This window comes from Manacus candei, unplaced genomic scaffold (assembly GCF_025592945.1).
Source record: "Manacus candei isolate 608988 ecotype Guabito, Panama unplaced genomic scaffold, ASM2559294v1 h1tg000052l, whole genome shotgun sequence".
NCBI classification, from domain to species: Eukaryota; Metazoa; Chordata; class Aves; order Passeriformes; family Pipridae; genus Manacus; species Manacus candei.
The window spans coordinates 2,141,257-2,164,597 of record NW_026138100.1 but is presented as its reverse complement, the minus strand read 5'-3'; the positions used below and the strand labels follow the sequence as shown (position 1 = coordinate 2,164,597).

The 23,341-nt window shown below is 40.2% G+C and overlaps 1 protein-coding gene across 8 annotated transcripts in view; it reads left to right on the top strand.

Annotated features, from left to right (window-relative positions):
* The window catches only part of ARID1B (AT-rich interaction domain 1B), a 323,386-nt gene that overhangs the window by 257,952 nt on the left and 42,093 nt on the right, over positions 1 to 23,341 (top strand). For all 8 annotated transcript variants that reach the window (XM_051801539.1, XM_051801536.1, XM_051801535.1 and 5 more), the window contains one exon: positions 5,730 to 6,057. In XM_051801539.1, the coding sequence (XP_051657499.1) occupies positions 5,730 to 6,057 (328 nt within the window). The remainder of the gene's footprint in view (positions 1 to 5,729; positions 6,058 to 23,341) is intronic.

Below are 23,341 nucleotides of genomic sequence, written 5' to 3'. Positions count from 1 at the left end.
AGTTTCTGCCCCTGGACAACCTTGAACTTGTCTATTGTTTTGCCTTTAATGGATAACCTTTATAAAGTATGCATCTGTTTAGGGGTTTAATGAAGTTGAAGTCAAGCCATGGAATATATAATGGGCTGTATTTTCTTCAAAGGTACATAAAGAAGCTTTTCGATTTCAGCGCTTCCTACTATTGCTTTCTTACTTAAAAGCCTCAAAAAGGACTGGTGCTAGCAGTGGGAGTTTCTGTAAGGGCTTGATGACTTGCCCATGCTAGCAAGGAGGGTTATTTTAGTCTCCAGAGTTTCTGAGAACTAGTTCTGATGTTTGTTTGCAGGGAGCCTTGCTGCCCTGTGTAATGTTCCTTTCTCTTCCGTCTCTGGATAGCATTTGGTTTAGTGTTCTGAGCAGAGGGCTACAAGCCAACATTTCCCAGTTTCTGATTTTGGCTCTGCCTTTTACATCATCTTTCAGCTTAGGCAAGTAGATTCATTTCTCTGCTTCGCTTTCCGTAACTGTAAAATGAGGCTAGTAATGCCTTATAGCTATGTGTGAAGATTAATTACCTAACTCCAGTTGACTGGTGCTTTCCTTTTATTTGGAAACCATTTTGTGGCCGTAAAATGTTGTCCAAGTGCTTATTTTTATCCGCACAGTGAGCAACTAGCTTAACTGGTAAAAACTCCAGTGGATTTATGATGTGCTGTCCTGACTTCCAGCTGTACTGCTGCTGCTGAGATTCCAAACCATGGGAATAGTGGGTGTCAAGTGCAGTAAAACATTAGCCATCCACACTGATTGAATGGAAGGGTTTTTGTACTAAATCAATGCATTTAAGTAACACGCCAAATACTACTTTCTTTTTTGCTTGAGTTCAGCAGTTCTTTTCCTCCCTCTGTAGATGAAAGTGCCTGTGTAATGATTTTATGGGTCATGGTCAGGAAGAAACTGCTATTAAAAAGTGAACTTGAGGGACAGGAAGAAAATGAGCATCATTGTCATTAACAGTCCGTTTCAGAAGGGTTTGGTGAATAGTGTGATGGATGAAAAGTGTGTTCTTCTGCCAGCTCTTAGAAAATACTAGTGATCCTGTGCATGGTCATCATAAAATTAAGAGCCTTGCAGACTTTCAACTCTGTAGGTAACAATTAGACTAAAAGAATACTACATTTTCACCAGGCTAATCTGACCATTAATAAAATCCAGGGATGAAGATGATGATATTTACAAGTCACGTATTTACCTGAATTTAAGTTTTTAATAGCATTTTTTTATTTTTAATGAAAGTAATCTGTAATTGCAACTCTTAATATACCCTCCTACAAAGCACAATCATATGCCAGCAATGATGAATATATAGTAATGTTACCTCATTTGCCTTTTACTGCCAAAATAACAAATATGTCAAAATTACCTGGGTTGCACCCAAGTTTTAAATTATTAAAGTCATTCTCAAGGATCTGATTTGTTTTCCACGTTTTGTTCACATAGGCCTTCCGCCAGAACATTGTTAAGCACAGGCTGAGTTTGAGAGGGCTACTTGTATTTTTATATCTGGACACTAAGCTTTTGATCCAGCTCTGAATGCTGGATTTCACTATGTGCTGTCTTGAAAACCGTTGCTCAAGGCTAGTGTCCTCTAGTGCAGTGGAATTGCTCACCGTAGTAAGACTGCACCAATAGGTTTGGATTGGAAGAATTGGCCCCCAGTTCATGAGAGCAGAATGATCCATTTCATGCCTATGGTTGATTTATTTGATTTTCATGTGTTTACATGACACTTAGATCTATAATAAGAACAGAATATATTTTCCCAGGAAGCAGTTCTGTACTGGGGACCTAGTCCAATTTTGTGAAACAATTTCCTACAAAAATAATAAATGGCTTTGGCTCTACATTTTTTATGTCTGGAATACAAAACAGGGGCATGCTGTACAGAACATTAGTTTTAATTTTTTATTAAATCCCAGCATTTTCCTGTCCTCAAGAGTAAAAAACAAAAGCAGAGCAAGAAGGTAAGTTTTTACTGAAAGAAACAGTCTTTGATTTGTATTTGGACAGCATCTAGCTCAGGGGTTAATGAAGCTCTGGTCTATAACCTGAGCATCAGACTGCTGCCACAGCAAAATGTCCCTTAAATGCACTCTGGAGAGCAGTTAGATGCTGTAGTCAGTTGGATCTTTTAAGGCTGGGGCAGAGAAAAACTTCCTGTGAATCAGTAGAACATCTCAGAAATGCATCCTGTCTCCCTAACTTTTCCTACTCAATTCAGTAGTAAAACTGTTCTGTTTGAGTATAACAAAGAGAGATATCACTACTGAGTATGTTTGAACCACAACCCCAGAACTTCACAGTAAGTTATACCCCCTTTTTTAATGGTAAAGTAGTATGAATTGAGTATTTGTGCTTTGCAACTTTCAATGCTGGACTCACTTCACAATAGCATTTTGCTATCTAGCTCCCACTGATTTTAATCCTAGATTTTAATTAAAATGTTAGCATCTTAAGGATGAGATTCCCTAAGTATCTTCGGAGTCTGGACCACTGAATCCAGACCCACATATGCAACAGCCTGTGGAGTTAAGACTTACATATCAACTATATCTTCTGAAGTCCCCCAGGTAAAACAGTTCAGGGGAATTCAGAACAACATGTTTAAATTTTCTGTACAAGAAAAACTCGATGGTTAAATGCACATGTAAAAAATTCTAAAATTATTTTAAGATACTGTTTTTAGTACTGTGAATCTGACCTATGTCTCTAAAGCAGAAAGCAAAGCTTGCAGTCAGTTCTCAAATTTCCCTCTTTTCAGTTTGCCTAGAAATGGCAAGATATCAGAGCACTTTGTTCAGCAAACCTGAACAAAGTGGACCAGAGTTTCAGCGGTAAGTATGAACATCTGTCTTTGGCAGGTTGTTAGTCAGCGTTTTTTTTACTTTATCTTCATTACACTTTTTTTTCCCCTCCCGATTCCAGTTATTGCTTTGGTTTTTCTCATGCATTTGAGATGTTGTCTCTCTGGGTACAATTCTACTTTGCCAAGAGGGAGTTGGAATCAAAAATCCCTTAGATATGGAGGGGAGGAGTTGTTCAGTGGTATTGTACAGCCACTGTTGCCAGGCTTGTACCCACTTGAAAAGTGTGGGCTCTTGGACTTGGCTGCCTGACACGTCCAGCTGATGTGGGCTGGCCTAGCATCTGCTGCATTCATTGTGTTTAATGCTGCATCCATCTGTTTTCTGTCAAAGCCACTGCCAACAAATTACTAATCTATTAGAGAAACATGGAAATAAGATTGCGCTCCTCATTCCTGGCAATTCCTCTTGTATTTTGTTTGGCTTTTATTTTGCGCTTTTTTTTTTCTTTTTCCTTTTTTTTTTTTTTTTTGATCTGAAAGGTATGAGAATAGCTAGTACTTGAGGTATTGAGGAAATACTTAGGGGGAAAAAAACACGGAAAAAACATAGAAACTTGTTTTCCTTACTGAAAAGATGATTTCCCTGTACTCTTGGATGTGTATCCCTGGAGATGAATGATTAGGAGCTATTTTAACTGAGCCACGTATTTTTATGGAGAAGATTCCACTGTTTTTTCTCTGTTGTGCTTATACTGGAAAAGCCAAAGCATGAAAGAAGAGATTTTCTATCCCAATTCAAAATAGCATCAAAACAGCAAGAGTGTTCAGCATTGGTGTCTGCTCCTCCAAGCATGCTGTCGAACTGTACTTCGTAGACCCTAAATGACAAAACAAATTGGCTTTATGTAAATTGGACTGACAGTAGCTCCCAGTGATTATGGTTATCAGGTCTGCTAGTCTAGGGAAGGAATTTGCCTCACTTTGGGTGCTGTTACATGTACATAAGATGCATTAACTGGCTGTGCCTAATCTTTGAGTGCACAAATAACACCATCTTGCTGCATTACATTTTTCTTGCGCAAAGCAGCTGGAAAACCAGAGCAACATCCAAGTTGTATGCTACGCCTGTAACACATAGCAGAGCAGTGTAAAACTAGTCAACCCTTCTGTGTGCAGTCACATATGTAGGATCAAAAGCATGACTTAAGCAGGTCTCAGCAAGCAAAACTCTGTCTGGGGGCAATGGCTCGCTGAGCAGAGAATAGTGAGCTGCCAGCGGTCAAGCCTAGAAGAGAAGAAGTGACAGGGCAGTCTGAAAACAGCATAAAGCTGAATCTAGAGCCTTTCATCTTTGTTGAACCACATATTGAGAATCCTTCTAGGAGGACCCCCAGGTGGAAACTTGGTTTTTAAAACAGAAGAGAATGGTTGTTCCACTTCCTTGGGAAGCATAGGTCTCATGCCTTCTCACCGAGGAGATCTTGTAGCAGAGTGAGTCAGTTACAGGGTGGGGAAGAGGAAGATTAGCCAAAGCACAGCAGCAGGAGCATATTAGTTAATTATGTGTGCATTCAAATGATGGATGAATATATTTATTTTAAATATAAACAGGAGTTGCATGCCACCAACTCCTCTGCCTGGTAGCTGAGGCCTGAGGAGAGACATGGCTGATATCCACGTTCAGAGGAAGAGTCCAACAGCTTCTGCCTTCAAATGAGCGTGGGAATATCTGAGAGTATTCAGGAAACTCTGCTCTGTGGCATCCCACAGGGAGGGAATGGGTCGTGTTTCCACTATTCTGGATGAGATGGAAATGAAGACAAGTCAAAACTGATGACTGTGATCCATTTCCTAAAATAGTTTTCTATCATATCTTTAGCTTTCTTTTTTTTTTCTCTTTCTCATGCTGCTTGGGTTTGTTTCTGTAACACTGCATACTGTAAACTCGCCTTTTCTTGAGATTTCAACATGACAGGAAAATCAGCACTCAAACGAGTTAAGGTGCTGCAAGTGGAGCACTTACTCTAGTGACAACATAGATTGAGGTCAGCCAGGTTTTCATGCCATCCTTCATAAGGCACCTGCTTATATTAGCATCTTTGTACTATTGCTGATTACTCATGTTAATACTAGTTTTCCCAGAGAAGGTGCACTGTAAGCTACCACCCCTTCTGCTGGCATAGCCAAACTGAACTTACCAGGAAGGCAGGATAGGGCAGGAGGGAGCGAGAATCTTTCTTGGAGCCCAGCAGCCATCCTCACCAGTCCATGCCAAATCATCTCTGACACAAATGGGCAGAACAGTTAGGAGCAAGAAACCTGTTGCTGAAATTGGCAAAAGACAAAGGAATGAGAACATGAAATTACAAAAATAAGATTCTTCCTTGAGCTTATGTAATAGGCTCCTTACATGCCACGTCCCTCTTTACTGCAGAAGGGGGTTGTGTGCTGTGTGCTGTGCTGTTAACCCTCTGGAGGCTGTGCTTTTCTGTATTTGTTGTTGCCTCATAACACATATGAGACAGAAAATGTTTGAGGGTACCTGAAAATCAGATTCATAAGATCATTCAGGTTGGAAGAGTGCTCAGGTCTTATTATTGGCTGACCTATTCAAATTAGTGTCAGATAAAGAATCAGAGCAGGTTAGTCTTGGCTTTATCCAACTGAGTTTTGAAAACCTCCAAGCAGGGAGTCTGAGTAACCTCCTTGGGCAGCTTGTTCCACTGCTTGTCTGTCCTCAATGTAAAAAAATTGTCTCGACTTTGAGGCCAGCATGGTTCACTTTAGTTCACATGCATAAGTTCTGCAGCTGTTTACTTCCTAAACAGAAATATTTGCTCAGAAGTTTTAATGTTTTTCTCTGTGCTTTTATCATTTTGTTCAGGAAACTACTCCAGACCACCGACGTACAGTGGTGTGCCCAACACAAGTTACAGTGGCCCAGGACCTGGCATGGGTATAAATGCCAACAGTCAGATGCATGGACAGGGGCCAAGCCAGCCTTGTGGTACCATGCCCCTGGGACGGATGCCATCAGCTGGGATGCAGAGCAGACCATTTCCTGGAAACATGAGCAGTATGACCCCCAATTCTCCTGGCATGCCTCAGCAGGGAGGCCCTGGGATGGGCCCACCTATGCCAACTGTGAACCGTAAGGCACAGGAGGCAGCTGCTGCAGTGATGCAGGCTGCTGCAAACTCCGCTCAGAGCAGGTATGCCTTCAGGTGAAAGGAGTTTAAATAAGTAGGAATGTTTGTCGTTTCTGAAATAATCGCACTGTATAGGCCTGTGAATATGCATTTATACATATTCTAGCTGTGTCCTTATCTCTGGGAGGAGATAATGTGTGGGAAGAATACTTGTCCTTAAACATAAGGGGAAAGCATGTTGTTGTGTGTTTGAATTATTCTCCCGAAAAGCAGCTGTGACAATGGAGATGATGGCCACTTCCAGCTTAGTTCTTGGCACTGCAGGCTTTAGGAAAACCAGCGGGATTGCAGTGACATTAGGAGTCAAAAACAAGCCCTCTGCAACTTCAAATTGATTAGCTGGTTATATTTTTTTTATCTCCAGTAAAGAGGGGGCCTTGACATGTCCTTGACAGCTTGCCTCTGCTATAGAGTAAGGAAGCTTATGAATCTGCCCATCAGCTCATGCATTTACTACCCACATATTGGGCAGCAGTGCTGTTGCAGTTCTCCTCTGCAGGACATTCTTGTTTGTAGGCAGGCATGCAGAGGGGGAGAGGAGGGCAGGCTGAGGAGAACAGCTGGAGGGGAAAGGCAGAAGGAGAAAAGCAAGCTGTAGTTATCTGGAGTTGGTACCTGCCACCTGTGCATCCATAAGAGAGAACCTGCAAACAGGATTGTAGAGACTGGAGGCATCATCTCTCTTCTTGTCTTCCCTCTGAGCAGTGTTGCTGTTTGTACATGGATGTATGTCTGTCCATGCTTGTTTTTAAGATGCCTGAATACTTGCAATTAAATTAGATTTTCTGTGAAATTTTTCAGATTAAGTAATTTCCACATTTCTCTGGACTCAAATAACTCCTGGCATACTTATTAGCTTTTTCTCTTGCAAGAAGTTCCATCATATCTGAGAATTACACAAAACTAGTTGGACTCTTCTGGTGAATGTTTATATGTGTGTGTATTACACATCTTGCACTTATGCATATGTGTACACAGATGGGCATATACTCATACAGGTATTTATTATTCAAGATGCAATGTAAAATAAGAAATAGGAAGCTAACGTGTCCCTGTATTTGTTGCTTTCTTGTTTTGCGAGTGTGGAAGGCAGGTGGCTACTAGTGATAAGCAGCAGCAAACTTTTAAAACAATAACAGTAAATTTAGTGTACTTCATGTTCTTGTTCAGTAAAATAAAAACAGACTCCCTTAAAATAGACCATGCTCCAGCAGATATCTGTGAACCAGCAGTCTCTTGCTTCTGTTGCTTAACAGACCTGCCTAGTAGGATTTATGGAAGTCTGCTTCTGTCTGTCTGGTTTAGGCTATAAGCTGATAGGTCAGGCACGAAGGAATAAATAGGCCATCACTGCAGCTGTAGGAGCAGGATTTCTGTATAATCGCAGAACGAAAGGTAAAGCTCACGTTTGTTGGTCTTGACAGCAAGAAAAGACTGTGTTCAGTGGAAAGAATTTGGTTGTGATTCAACTTACACACTGGGCATAGTGTGTGGTGTTTGATCAAAAACTAGGTTAAATGATTACCATTCCTATCTCACACCTTCCTGCCAAGTCAGTTTGTAAAACTGCTTTTTGTTTTTAGCTTTGCCTGGACAAAACTGCGCTGTTTCAGAGCCTTCCCATCACACGTTGGCAATTCCAGTGATCCAGCACCTGTGGAAAGGGCTGAGGAATCACTGAAGCTCTATTGCGAATACTGGCAAAAGGGCTATTTATAAACTGCAAATTGAGAGAAACTTGTCACACTGCTCTGATGTCAGTAGGTTGCAAACACACTCTTTGATCTCAAGTCAACTGTAGAGGAGAAAGCGTAATGGCTTTTGGCGACTCCTGCAAGTCCTCCAGGCCTGCGTATGAAAGGAATGTACTCAACAATGATTTGGATTTGTGATACAGAGCAAATCCAAAGAGGCTGTTCTTCAGTTCTGCTTTAGACCACCAAATATTAGGTCACCTGCTTTTCCCAACCAGTCAAGGGCTGGTGGACAGCCCCTGTTTTCTTCACAGCACCCCAACTATGGCAGCACTCAGGCTCCCTTGGTGCACCAGCCTCAGTACAGGTAGGTAGCAGTGTAAACTGGACTTGCTGTGGGACCTTGGCGTTATTTTTGTTTATAAACATGCCATCTGGGTGCTGAAGGAGTATAAAGTTCACTGAAAGATACAGAAATACTTGCATTGTAGAGGGGTTTTTAGTTTTTTGTTTTCTTTTTACTAATGCCACTGTGACAGTTCAGTGAAAATCTGCATGTCACTCACTCACACATCTGCATGGCTTTTGACATGACTCCATTCCCTTGCTCCTAAAAGGGAAATGAAGAACCTCATCACTGAGAAGGAATGAGATCTGTCCTCCCCCTGACCCAGGGCATCATCTTTCTTTCCTCATTGGTGTTTTTGTCTCACAGAGGTGCTGTGCAACCACGTGTTCTGGACTTGCTGGTATTGTCACTGCTGCCTAGGCAGTGAACTGCAACACCCAAAGTATGATCCCTTTCTAGTAGGTGTTGTAGTGCAGGAGTGATTACAGGGTTTCTTAATGGGATTTTCAAAGAAGTTTTATTACATTGTAGTTGAGCATGCATGTGTTTGAAAAGTTTCAGTTAGTCACTAGAACAATTTTTAAGATCACTAAGTATTCCTTGCAAAACATTTGCCTGAAATGCAGCTACTCTTTTCTCACCAGTCCTTCACACTGCGATTTCTCGAACCATACCACAAATTACAGAGCTGGGAGAAGGTATCTACTCTGGCTCCCAGCCTGTTGCTCCCTCACAACCAAGTCCATCTTCACCTGAGATTTGAGCTTTATGGACTTCCCTGCCATCATGTTATTTCAGTTGTTCCTCTGTAGGAAATCTGTAATACCCAAATAACTACTGCCTTCATGGTAATTAACAAGTTTTAATTACCAGTTTTCTGTAGCTGCTCTTGTTAGGTCTTTTCCTTAATAACATCGTTCATTTATGTGCATAGAAAAAATAGAAAGAAAAGCAAAACATTAGAACACAAGTCTACTGATTCTCCTGTTCAAAAAACAAAAAAAATTAGTGAAAAAGGAGAGCACTCCCACCATACTACTTTGCCTAACTGGGAAGATATCCACTCTTATATGCTAATGTGTTGAGTTTATAAGTTTCAGCTGTGGGGTTCAAAAATGGTTGGGTTTTTATTACTGTAAAACACACTCCTCTATGTAGAATTAAGAAGAAAATTAAATGGTTGTGTCAGAGTCATGGTTACACAGCAGTATTTCTGTACAAGTTGGTTGTGATCCCCTTCAAGGTCAACTTGTTGATTCAGTAACCAAGTATCAATAGGGGAGAAAAATTTATCTTCAGCTGTTAATCCACAGGATCTGTCCTTTACCAGCTCAGCAGTCTCATTTAGACAAAGAAGGCTGGTTTGCCTCTGCCTCGCCAAGCCACACTAAGCAGCTATGTAAAATGAATTTAAATGGCATGCATCAGAATAAAATCACTTCCACTGGGGCACAAAATCAATGTTCGTTAATCAGGGCTGGATGATCAAGATCTGAGTGTCAGCCAGTTATAGCTAGGTATCATCCTCAGTGCAGACCATCACCCTTTTCATTAGAGAAGATAAAAATCATATAAATAAAAGAGTGGTGGCTGTGGAAGATACTAGGTCTACACCATTTGAATTAGCCTTTGACCTCATCTTGAGGCCTGCTTTATGTTAAGCTTAGCTTAATTTCTACAGCTACATAATACCTTCCCTGTAACCTAAAATCTTGTGATGTGCCAGTCTGTCTTGTGCAGGCAAGCCAGTGTTTCCCAAATAATATTGAGCTAGTCAGGCTAAAGAAAGGTGTTTTAAAGACCTCTTCATTGAATCTCTTCATTGTTTCATAGTACCCAGGGTGTTTAAACTTGCTCTGGGTAACCGTTTACAGCAGGCAATGTTAAATAACTCTCTAAGACCCTATGTAGTAATTCACTTTATTTTCAGGAAGACAGTGTAAAGAAAGTGCAAAGCAGTGTTTCCGTTTTTATATTTATCTTAGTCTCAGCATAAGTAGTTAGGACTAGCATTGAGTAGTTAGGACTAGATGTTGAAGACCTAACATATCCATGGAAGAAAAGACTCTTCTTAACTTAGGCTGACACTGACTGAGACCCCAATGGTGGTTCTGCTGCTGGAGACTAGAACCCAGTGGAGGCCTTCAAGAACCAGGTGGCTCCAGAAGATGAAGTCTTTTATCACACTATGGTTCTTGGAGCAGTGCATGTATTTATAGTGATAGATAAATGTTTCTGTTTGTACAAACCCACAACACAGTAAGCCTTAAGGAAAAACAAACAATTTTAAGCAAATGAGATAGTGTTTTTCTCTGTTGATGTCAAAGGCAGCAAATTTAGCCAGTATCTTTTAGTACCAGCCAATTTTAAGTTTCTCACTTTGTGGATGCTCAGCGTGAAGCTTTTCAAGGACTATGTGTGCACTGTCTGTGAGCTTTTGTTTCCTATAGCAAATGCCCAGTACAGACTTTTGAAAATTGATTATTGACACCTGAAGTCAACAGATGTTTTCAGAGCTAGATGCTTGTCACCATCATTTTCAGCATCTCTCATGCTAGCAGTGTCGTTCTGAGTATGTCTTCTTAGCATTTGGAAGTGTGACTGTAGTATATGGAGAGGTAAAGACATAGTTGCAAAATAGCTGTCTTGTATACTATTAGCAGTGTGGCCTTAGAAGATGTAATTCAGTGCTAGCTGGCTGTAAAATGCGCATCCAACTGGATGCTGAAATGAGCTTTTTGCTGGTGCAACTGCAGTTATCAATACCTGAACTAATGACAATAAAATGAGTTTCGATGTGCATACATGAGAAGCAGTCCTATCTTTGAAGGCAGTCTCTTTAACCTCAGTGTACCTTAACATGATTCTCAGGATTGCGTGTTGCAATTTTGTAAATTAAAGCAATTTTTTTTATAGATTGAATGAATTTAGAATTCAGTGTCGCTGATTTTAGAGGAGATGATTAGACGTAGTAGTGTATTAAACTGAGGAATTGGGAACCAGCTTAGCTATTTGCAACCACTGGCCATTTTAAAACCTTCCCATTGGGTTGCTAAATTAAGGTGGATATTTACATTATTGTCTGCTGATCCCCATGACACCTGAGAAGTGGTGTTCAGTCTCTACAGTAATGTGTGATATTGCATTGCTTTGCCATAATTTTAGGCATTCTAGGATATGGTTCTGTTCTAAACTGCTTACCAACTGGTTAGATACTGCAGCCTTATTGTAGTGTGGTCAGAAGAATTTATGTAAGTTCTTAATCAGTCGTAAAACTGATCTAGAAAAACTGCACTGATATTAGAGAATTTCTGTTGGACAGAGAAACACAATTAGTGTAAATTAGTTTAAAAAGTGCATTCTAGATGTCTTCTCTAGTATGTGTGTGTGTCTACATGCGCATACACCCTTGCACACATACTGGCAGACTAACCTTCCATTAGCATTTCTCTCCTGCTATGTATGTATAATTCATATTCTGTGTTGCTGGTGCCAGCAAAGCACTTTTTCCGTATTATTTTCTCCAACAGCAGGGTAATGCAGCACTGCTGATGGACTAGAAGGTACTGGTGAGGAAATATTGTAATGGACATGATGCATTAAAATGTCAAAAGGAAAAAGAACAAGGCGGAAATAGGGAATAAATTTTTTAAAAAGAATAATAATATAAATAAAACCCAGAGAACTTTTTTAGGTGTTTTACATTGTAGAACCTGTCAGTTTCTATGTAGTACTTTCCAATCTGGCCCTTTTCATCTTGAAACTTGGGTTTAAAATTCTAATTGTGATTTTGAAAGCTGCAGTTTTGTAGCAGGAAGTTTTGAATGCTCCAGTAAAATTTAGCGTCGGTAATCCCTAGTCAGAGTATATATTTTCCATTGTTTTCCCTTTTCCCCTTAAGCTCGGAGGTGCTGTTCTTCTCTGCTGGGAAGTTCAGTGGAGTGCAGGAAGGTTAAGTACTCATTCAAGTTTCTTTGCTTATTCAAACCAGGCTACTTCTAGATGAAAGGCTGCCAGCTGTGAAATCCCCAAAGTAAACTAGACTAAGATAGGACTGGTAGCCATAATTGGAGCCAGTGCCGTATGTTATCTGTGGCCTTTGAAATAAGCCCCTAGCAGAAAGGCTCTTTTTGCCGGGTCTTTTATTTAAAGTTCAGTCACATGGAAGGAGTTACTCCTGTTCAAATTCAGGCCATTCACAGTTCTCCAGTCTCAAGCTGTCTAGTCAGAGGGGTCTGCTGAACTCCTCCAAACATTCACAGATTTTCTTTAGGGATCCTGACGGATCATGCTACAATGAGTGCCACTTTGCTTTTGATTAGTGCCGTTTGAATATCCAGGCAGTTTGTTTCAGTCCATGAAACCACGCTTGGCTTCCAAAATAAAGTCCACGTAGTTTTAGCACAGTGAAGTGGCATTGCTTCTTGGCCTAAATGACTGCAGAATGTCTCTGTGAAGCCCAAAGAGCTACCGTGCTTGCTCCACCTGAATCTGGCTGGAATATTTTCTCTCCACACCAGGTTTCTGTGTGATTTGAGGGGTTAGAAAGTCCAAATACTGATGCTTACTGTAACTGTAATTTCTAAGGAAGCTATTAACCAGTATTGTCATATTTCTTTTTTAAAGGACCCGTGCATCTTCCCTCTTCATGAGAAACAGTCATTTGTATCAAGCTGATTTTTTTATTATTTCTTTTTTTGAAAGGGCGTTTCCTTTCCTCATGGTTTGCTTTTCAAAGCACAACCATGTATGGCTTTTTTCTACAATGTGTTAGGAGGGGGTAAGTACAGCTCAGCTTATATGTTTTTATTATAGTAAGGGAAAAGCTAGAAATCTTTTGTGATTATTTTATTTAAATGGAGATGCATTTTATGGATCAGCTCAAAATTGCTGATAAAATCATGTAAGGATTGGAAGAAACTACATGCTGAGCTAACCAAACCCATTTCTTGTGGGAGACTAAAAGAAATATATTTTTATCTGGAATTTTGTTTTACTAAAAGGTAAATCCATCATTTTGGAGCCCTGGTTGTCACTATGCTGCAGAGCTCTTTCAGGCAACCAGTGATTTGGGGAGGCATTTTTTTCTTTTTTGGTTACTCATCAATCAAGTAGACTGCTGTATGCTGTACATGCCTTTAGAGATTAACCACAGACCTCAAGAGTCTACTCCTTTCCTCCTTCAGAGAGTAACCATTCTCAAATTGTGAAAGCAAGAGTGTGTTGGGAAGGAAGGGTGGTTTTTAGTCATGCATGAGAATTTTCACTCACCTCAGAGACACTTCTAATTTGATTATTATTGTGTCAAGATTATTTTTGGCTCGATTTGGTTGTTTAGGAGAGTCATTGCCCTCCGTAGAAATACTAATTATTTTGAAACAAAATTGCAGTGTAGGATTCTGTGTAGTTTATTAACATTCTGCCTCAGGGTTGGATGTTACATAGAGATTCTGTACTTTAAAATGTGATCTTTAGGACATTAAGAATGCAGTACTTCATTAATTGTTATTGTATAAAGTTAAAGAATAAGGGAAGATCTTAGATTGAGTAATCTTTCTTGGATGACAAGAAACGTTTCAGATGAGGTAACTGAATTTTCATACTGTCTCTCAGAAGATCTAGTTTAAGTCACAGAACTCATTGAGGGGGGGAAAAGAAAGAAAGGCAAAACAAAACAGTGGAATAACCATCTTTTTAATGGGACTCATGAAGAAAGCTAATTCTATGACTGCTCTTTGTGATTTGGCACATACACTGTGCAAGTACAAGACTGATTGAACAGCTTAAGATTTTTGTGACAGGGAGAGACATAAAAAATGGTAGGAAGGTTTCAGGTTTTAAAGGGCTTTTAAGGTTTTAGGTTGTTTTACAGTGGTGGTATTTGAGAGAAAAATAAACTTTTTTTTTTTAGCAATGCTACCTGGGAAAATATGAGTGGGAAGAGCCCTTCACTATATTGATGAGTTCAGATGGAAGCATCAGTTCTAGCTGGACATATAAGTAACCTTGTAAGAATCATATTAAATAGCATAATAGCAATGAGATTTTTTTTTAATGATGGCATTAAAAGTGGCTTTAAGTGTCGAGTGGCAATCACATTAAATACCTGTTGCAGTTGTCACAACCGGTTTCAGGTACCTTCTGAGCCAAAGGTGAAGAGCCAGCTGAAACTGTGGTGACATATGCACCACATTGCTCTTGTGAAACTGTTCAGTGTGCCAAAGAGCTGAGACTGATGGTAATAGTGGTGGTAATAGTATCAATAAACACATAACTGCTCCAGGCCATTGGGCAAAGATAGGTATATAAAAATGTGCCTGTTGGGAAATCCCTTTGGAGAACTTCCTTGCCATGCTGCTGCACATGCACAGTTGTTCTCAGGGTACTGCTGTCAACCAGATGACATTTTACTATGAAAAGATACACTGAAGAGCTGGCATGAAACGGGCAGGATTTTATTAGATTTTCAGTTCGTTGCCAGCACAGTGAGCTCTATGGAGTTGCAGTGGTGCTCAAAAGCAGTGTGAGGACATGACTGAATATGGTAAGGAGGGGGTGAGAGGCAGCATCCCCAGGTAGAAGAGAAGGGAGCTCGGGGGTTGAGCCTCTCCCAAAGCAGTGTCCCACCACAGGAAATTGGGTCAGTGAAACAGACAGTGTGTCCTTGATTTCCTGTAGCTTTTTAGCACCACGCTTTGGTGACCTTCTGGCTGTTCATGTGCTGGGAACAGACTCTTACCCAATTTCAAGTAATCTTTCTGGGAGAGAGTTCATGGGGCCTTCCGACTTTTTAATACAGCTATTTATAAACATGCACAAAAATAGAAGGTGCATAGTGAGAGTCATATGAGTCATTCCCATTTTGATATCGAGTCACACCAGGCTAAATCACCCTTCTTGGCATTCTGGTTCAAATTGACTCTGTCATGGCATACAGGGCAATTTTCCTTTTTTCCCTATAAACCCAGTTCATGCATGCTCTGCTTCCTGGGCAGATTACAGCAGTCCTCTTCTACCCATCACACACTCCATTTGGGCTAAGAATTGTATCTCCACAGTGTTCAGATATCAAGTCTGATGGGGACAGTTGTGCGAGCAGTTGCTGTTAGAGCTGCTGTATAAACCCACCTTGTCAGGAAGGTAGGCAGATGTCGCCAGGAGCAGAACTTCGATGGGATTACAAGCCATTTGACTTGGCCTACTTTTCAGTAGTTCTGTGTTTTCTGTCACACAGCATGAGATAAATTGTATTTGTCCAGTACACGTTGCACTGAGTATTAAGAGCTTAGTTTGGTCTTACACAAATAGATAAAAATATGGAGGTGTCACTGCACTTCTAAGAATGCTATTCAGTAAGGGCATTTCAGGGATTCCCTGTGGGTTTGAAAACCGATGACCAAACACTGTGGTCACCACGAAATTCAGACCATAAACACCTTATTAACACAAAAGGAACTTTATAAAAACAAAATCAAATAGTTTCAACATAAAAAAACAGACAAACAAGCAAAAAGAAAACCCTTTTTCACTATCGCTAAATGTTTTTCAGTCACACACCTTTCTGTCATTAGGATCAAATGAAGTTAAGGATTTTTTTTTTTGCAGGCTTATGCTATATTTTTCTCACTGTATTCAACCACTTTATTATTCTTCTGGCCATATTTTAGACCATTATTAATCTTGGATCTCTTCCTCAGTTTTTGTTCTCTGTAAAATGGGATAGGGAGATTTATTCTGATCTCAACATGCATTCAGCTGTGCAAATGTTATGTAGTTGTGTTGTTATTAGCATCATTACTCGTGAATTACGTGTGCCTCTTATGTTGCTCTTCCCGTGTTTGATGTGGTGTGGCATTCCTGTATTTTGTTGGGCTTTAAATGACTAGCAAGTAGGTAGCCCATTGGGCAGATGTTTTCACTGGAAAAAGGGTTAATGTGATGACAATAGTTTGTAAACAAACAATAAGTTTTAGTGACTGCTTTTCTTAGCGGTTCAGCATCGAATCAGTGTGGTAGGAACAACTAATTTTTAAGTTTCTCCTCCCTCGGTTGTTTATTAGCAAAGTCTAAGTAATGGTAATGATGCTAAAGGCGCAAGTATTTGTGTAATCAGAGGAAAAATAATATATGTAGAAAGGCTATTTCTGTTATTCTTTCAAAAAGTGTCTTGCACAATAATCTTTAGATCAGCCAGACGAAGAAAACAGGCAGTGTACTCAGACTGCAGTGGATTACAAGGCGTTTTGCACTATCACATAATTATGATGCTAGAAAATTATTCCTATTTTAGCATTGCCAGTTAGGTTTGGTTGTTGAGAAGAACAGTTTTGCGTTGGTTCTGTGTGCCTGATGTCAGCAGACATACATACACACACACACACCTCAGAACAAATCTGGATGCTTTTTCATTTATGTTTCCCAGTGCTTTGTCAATGTCAGTGGATTTCAGAGCTTTGGCTTCCCCTTTTCATGCACATACACATGCACAACTGTAAAATTTTCTTTTTCCTTTTACCCCGAAATCCAGAAAAAATCTTGTGGCAGACCTAACACCTTTCATGTCACCAGCTTTTATGGTTGCTTTTCTAAAATGTTATTTTGATTGGCAAGCTTCCCCACTGAACAGAGGAGAGAACATGTAAGTCCAGGCTAGTACACTGATAGTAACAGCTAACTAGAAGAGGATACTTCACTTTAACATGTAATGATCCTAAATTTGTTTGGTTTATTCACATGGGAACTGCCTTCAATGCCATTTTAGAGCTGCTGAAGCCAATATTCAAGTTTTGTGTATCTTGGCCTTTGCTAACAGAGCTGATGCGCCAGTGAACTTCCAGCAAAGTAAGCAATGTTGCGGTTTATTTTCCCTTGCTCTATTCTTCCTCCTTCAGTTCTCCCATATCCCCTGATGACAGAAATGGTTTCATTTCTCCAAGGGAGCCCATAATGTAGCAAGAAGGAAAATCTATAACAAAAGAGCATATGTATCTGCCTGCACATGTTTATGTGTAAATTCTCCAGGGAGAAAGCATTCACAGGTCTCACTTCTGAATTACTCTCATTATAATAACCCATTTGGTGTCAAAGTGTGACAGATTATAAGCGCTTAAGGCTAGTCCCAGCTCAAGATAGATTTAAATAAAGTACTTCTGGTTATTGTGCAGGTCAGTGTGTTTAAATAACAACCACCCAAATCATACTTTGACATTTAAAAGAGAGAGGAAATATTGTCATGCTGCAGACCTGGCACAGATAAGCACAGGGCAATTTGGTCAGTACACTGTGATTTGTGAGTGCAGCCTAACTCAGTCATTTTCACAGTTTGTAATCAAGTAGCCACCTTAGCAGTGTGTCAGCATTAAAAGAAAAAATGTTCCTTTTAAAATGTTTACACAAATTACTCCCCTGAGGTGCTGCAGTGCATTTGCTGCAAAACTGATGTAGGTTAAAGATCTGGAGCAGAAATGGCAAACTTGTGGGCCATTTTTTTTCACCAGCCAATTGCTCAGGTGGCCAGGTCACAGTAACAGGATAATTTTTCAGATCCAGTGCCTAGGGCAGGATAACTGGGAGAAATCCCTACATTACATGAGTACTGTGGCAAGTGTTGAGAAGCACAGTGCAGAAGTGCCTAACTAACAACTGATGCAAGTTTGTGACCACTAGGATATGCACAGTGTAACTCAATGCCACCTCTTACCTGCCTGGGCTGTGTGCCCCATCACAGCTCTCATCCTTGTAGCTCCTTCAGCATTGCCCCACTGTGCCACGCTGTTGGACTGGGACTCACCCAGCTTTTGGCCAGAGTGGCTGCCTCAGAGCCTGGCCCTACCTCATGGCAGGGTGCACGAGCTGAGGAGCTGTGGGAAGGCACATCTCTTGTAGCACCCTGCTTTGAAGCTTCCCTGTGTATCCCTTCCTTCCTTCAGGCATATCTGGCTGAGAGGTTCCACTTGTGCTAGAGGGACCTAAACCTGTGTTTACCCTGGGAGTAGCAGTATTCTGTATGTTCCTCCCTCTTCCTCCCCCATCTCTGTTTCATCTCCCTTCTCCTGAGCACCCATCATCCTCCTGTGTGTAAAAACCTTTGGCACCTAATGAGGATGCTCCCAACCATTTTTAATTCTTAATTTCCGTCTACTGTCTCCTTCATTTCCATCTTTTCTGACCCAAACTCTCCTCACCTCCATCCCTTCTAGACTCTCTACCTCTGAACCCTTCTGTTTCCTACGTGTTTCCATGCTGGACTTGCTTGCTGTGCTCAAGCTGCCACAGGGCTCATTATAGAAGCTGGATTGTTTTTTCTGGTAGCAGGAAGGGCTTTACTCCAGTGTTGCAGATTGAGAGGAAAGCACAAAATGTCAGATGACTCTTAGGAAATCCACAGAAAGTTCTAGAACTTGATCCCTCTGCACACAGCCAAAACCTAAGCTTTGACATATTTCCATATGAGAAGTTGTGTCTTAATTTCTTGTCCTGCTGAGAAACATAATGCACTTCTGTTACTGTCCACAGCTAAACCACACCTACCTCTAAACTCAATTTTGTAGTTAATTCATATCTGTTCAATAAGGAGAGAGGAAGATGACAGTAAAAATCTTGCATCAGGTGTCAACACTGAGAAGGTACTAAGTCATATATCAGCAACTATGAAGTGCAAGAGCTTGTAGAGTGACTGCTGTGTAGCAGTCGGAGACAACACGTGAAGGTACTGTGGATTTCAGGTCCAGTGAAAGAAAGACATCTCCGTATAAGAGACATTGCTCGGCAGCTGTGATCACTCATGTGCTCCTTTGTATTGTCACTGCTGTTCTTCCTTACAATTTCTTTGTTTGGCTTTTTAACGATGACCAGATCTTGCATGACATCTCTTTTTAAAAACACAGACTTCTGCGTTAGCTCAGAAGACACAATTAGATCTGATGCTACTTGTTTGCAGAGAAAAGAGAATTAAGTACAGATTAAGCTTTGGGTAGATTGCAAATGAAGGAAAACAAAAGAGCAGAACAGGACCTTCTTAAAAGGAAATGTTTTGAATTTGATCGGTTGTATTTTGGACCCAGTAGTACACCAGGCTATCAGCAGCACAATGAAGCTGACAGGCTAGGATCATAGGATCATTCAAGCTGGAAGGAACCTCAAGAGGTCTGTAGTCCAACCTTTTTCTCATCAGGCACAGCTTAGAGCTCATGGATTTATCCTGTTGGGTCTTCAAAACTTCCAAGGAAAGAGATTTCCCAATCCCTCTGGGCCACTAGATCTAATTTCTGACTGTTTTCATGGGGAAAATGTTTTCCTTGCATCCAGTCTGAACTTGAAGTGTTTTAACTCTTGCCCAGTGTGCCTAGTCCTCCCACTGTGCCGCACTGTGAAAAGCCCAGCTTCGTCTTCTTACTAACTACATTTTAGATGCTAGGGGACTGCTGTAGGCTCCTGTTGACAGCTCTTTCTGCCCCAAGCTGAACAGTCCTGCTTCAGCCCCTCCAGGATGAGTGCTCAAGCCCTGACCATCTAAGGGGTCCTCTGCTAAACTTACTCCGGTTTATCATCATCTTTTCTTTACTGGAGGATCTAAAACCGGACAGGATACTCTAGATAGAGGCTAATGAGTGCTGAGGAAGGAAGGGATGACCAGTTGCTTACATCTCCCAGCTCTGCACCTCTACCAGGGCAGTCTGCTGGCTCACGCTCAGCTCTGTCTGCAAAGACGCCTAGGGACTTTTCCGCAAAGCTTCTTCCCTGTGGTCAAGTCCCAGCTGGCACCACTGCAAAGGGCTCATCCTTCCCAGGTGCAGGACCTTGCACTTGTCCCTGTTGAATTTCATAAGGTTCCTGTCAGCACATTCCTCCAGCCTGCCTAGATCCCCTGAGGTGGCAGCCCTTTCCTCAAGCGTAACATCTGGCTCTGGTATTATGCAAGTGCTGTGCCTTGCTAAATTGTCAACAGAGTAAATAAACCACAGAAAGCAAGTAGATTCCCCCATTCCCACTTTTAATCTCTTCCATTTGCTGAATTCTTGAAAATCTACTTGTAGCAGTAGAGCAGAAAAAAGGAATGTGTAGGCTTAGATATTGTGTTTAAATTGATAGCATAATCCTAACTTTGTATTGACTTGGCTGCTTTTTCCTCTAAATGGGGAAAAATACATAATCTGAGATCACAATATTGTCTTCTAGTTGTCTAGTTCATATGCAATGCAGGATTTCTCTAACCAGTACATTTCGTAATGTGTTGCCTGTGTGTAGAAGTGTCGAGTACTGGAGTTTCCTTCATTCCCTTGGTGGGTAACTGCATCACACTGTGAAGGCATCTTTTCATTATATTCAACATAAGTGCTTCTTTTCTTAATTTCTTCCTATTATTCCTAATTACATCATCCCTAAGCAACCCAGCCCTTTGTGTTTGTGTGGCAAATATTGTAAAATTGTATACTTAACTGCATTTGTTCTGCTGTAGAATTCATAGCCGGTCAGTTGAATTTTTGCCATTAGATGTCACTACGTGTACACCAGACTGTTTTTAAAATACTTGATTTTTATTTAGTGATACAGAAGAATGGAGGAGAGAATTGGGAGATGTAGGAAAGAGTCTAGTACTATGCTTTGAGATATCTACTTCTTAAACAGTATGTTGGATATGCCTTTACTAAAAGCAGCACAGAAGGAAACATAAGATTTTTGACTTAAGTCCAACAACCAACAGATGATGCTGTGACCTTAAGCATATATAAATATGTTTAGCAGCTGCTGTGTAACATATTTATAAGTGTTTAGTGACCTGGAGGTTAATCAAAATGAGTTTGGTGATCTCAGCTCAGTTCTTAATGGACTCCACTTCATATTATAGCACTGATGCAGCACAATTTGTCACAGTCGGCAGTCTTTACTCAAAGGACGCCCACTGTGGAGTGAGAATTAAAGGCCGAAGTAATACCTGATTATTTCTCCCTAAAGAAACTTTCCATTCCAAGCCATCATAGAGCAAAATAATATGTGGAGGAGCTCTGTACTGCTCACTGCACCCAGTCTCAGGATAAAATAACGTTTACTCTTACAGGATGTCCTTTCAGCGTTACTGAATTTGCTCATGCGTACTGAGGGCAGTGCTTTGATAGGGGGCTGGGGAAGGACAAAGTCCTGCCAGGGATGGTGCTGAGTCTTTTCACTTGCTGGCCTCTTTCCAGAGATGGAGAGCTGTGTCCGTTCCAAGTGTGGCGTTACATGGGAGGATGAAAGGAATAGTTATTGCCTTGCCAGATGAAATTTCAGAATTAGGTTCTACCATTCAGGTCCTTCTGGGTACAGAAGCAATTTTTTTAGACTTCAGTTGTTTTCTTGCTGTCCTGGCTGAAGCTAGTGTATTCTTTTTATTTAATTTCTGCTTTCTGTCTAAACTGGAAACAGTTTCCTACTTTTTGATTTAAAGCTGTTGTACAGCAGTATGCTTTTGTGAGCTACAGTTGAGATTGATGTCCATACTAGGTAACATGAAATAGGTTGTACCTCAATTTAAGACAACAAACAACCCCACAGCTTAGAAGATATGCATGCTATAGAAAGTAATAGTATTGAAATATTAGTAGGCAAGGACCGATTTCTGCTTACCTGCAAGGTGTGTATCTCCTGTGTATTTTTAAAGCAAAAGAAGGATATCGAAGAGATAGATACCTGTAGAGACTTGCCTTTTCCAGAATCCTAGCCTTACTCCATAAAAGAACATCTCAAAATCTATTACTTCTATTTTAAAGTGTAAAAGTAAACTTGCACATTTTTTCATCTTCGCTAGTAACTTTATCCAGTAACAGAAAGGATCTTGCTTATCCAGCATAGAAAGAATTTTTCAGTTAACTGCATTTGTTGAAATACAGCAATTTTCAGCTAAAAAAGGGGGGTGGGGATGTTTGAGATACAGTATTTACATAAGAAAAGCTTGATTGTATGACTGAAATCTTTTAAAGTTGTTGCCAAATGGTTCTGCTCTTCTCCTTTCCCTTTGTAATTTTCCCTTGGAGCATTGCACCACCATGCATTTTAAATCTTTTCCCTCCACTTCTCCTTGCAAGCTTCATCAGGGAAATGACATTGTATGGCAGTTGTCTCCTTCATATCAAAAGAAAGCCTTTGCCTCTTTGCAAGAGTGAGAAAAGTTTGTCTTCAGAGAGCAAAGGACAAAACTGACTTGGAAAAAGATGCTTTATTTAGATAACACGTTCTCTTTTCCTCTGAAGAAATTCACAATGTGTCAAGAAAAATTAGGCCAAATAGTGCTTTAATGGTCTTTCTCCTGTACCTCCTAAAAAAGAAATCTATTCCTACCGATTGCATTAAGAATCTGCTATGAGTTTCAAGAAGACAAAAAGCCACTGAAGTTACTGAGGGTTCTTGGTTTAGGTGTTGTCTTTTTTGTTTGAATACTGAATAGTAATTAAAAGTAGAATTTATACCAAAACTTCTATCTTGCTATCAGGACATGCAGCTTTCCCTGCCCGTAGAATAGCATTAAATGCTTCGTTTTTTGTAAGGAAATAAAAGCTGACAGGTACTAAAGCTATGTAAAGGGGTGGTTGCTTTCTCGTTTCTTTTATTTAGAAAAACAGCATAAATTTACAGGGGGTACACTGAAGAAATAGGTCTGAGTTTTGGATTTCCTGTGTAGTCTATGAATATACAAGTAAGTATATTTTTGCATGGGGTTTTATTTATATATATGATTTTATATGTATGAGCCTTACCCCTATAAATATTGTAATATGTGCTGCCTTCAGCTATACTAAGAAAAGGTAGATAATTGTTTGATGGATTAAAAGAATAAAAGGTTATTTTTTAAGTTGAATCCTGCATTACATTGGGCTTTTCAGCTTACTTGGATTGGACTATTTTCTTCCTTGTGCCTCAGTTAATCTATAGAATTTGATAAATCAAGTACCAAGCATACTTAGATACTTTTAAGAACTTAAAAGGATATAATTTTTAGTCCTTAAAAATATTTAGTCTGAAGATCTGAACATGTGGAGAATTATGTAAGGGCTTAATTTACACCAGTTTTTCAGATAAATGTAAGTCTCAGTTATAAAAGCATTATACAAATATGTGGTTAATATTCAAAAGCAAAATAGTTCTACTGAGGTTTATTGTTTCAACAAAGTGTAGTATGAAAGATTGGACATAGATGGCATGTACAAATGAACACTGTGTTCAGTGCAATAACAACAGATATAGAAATCAGAAACTGAGTCTGTGGTAC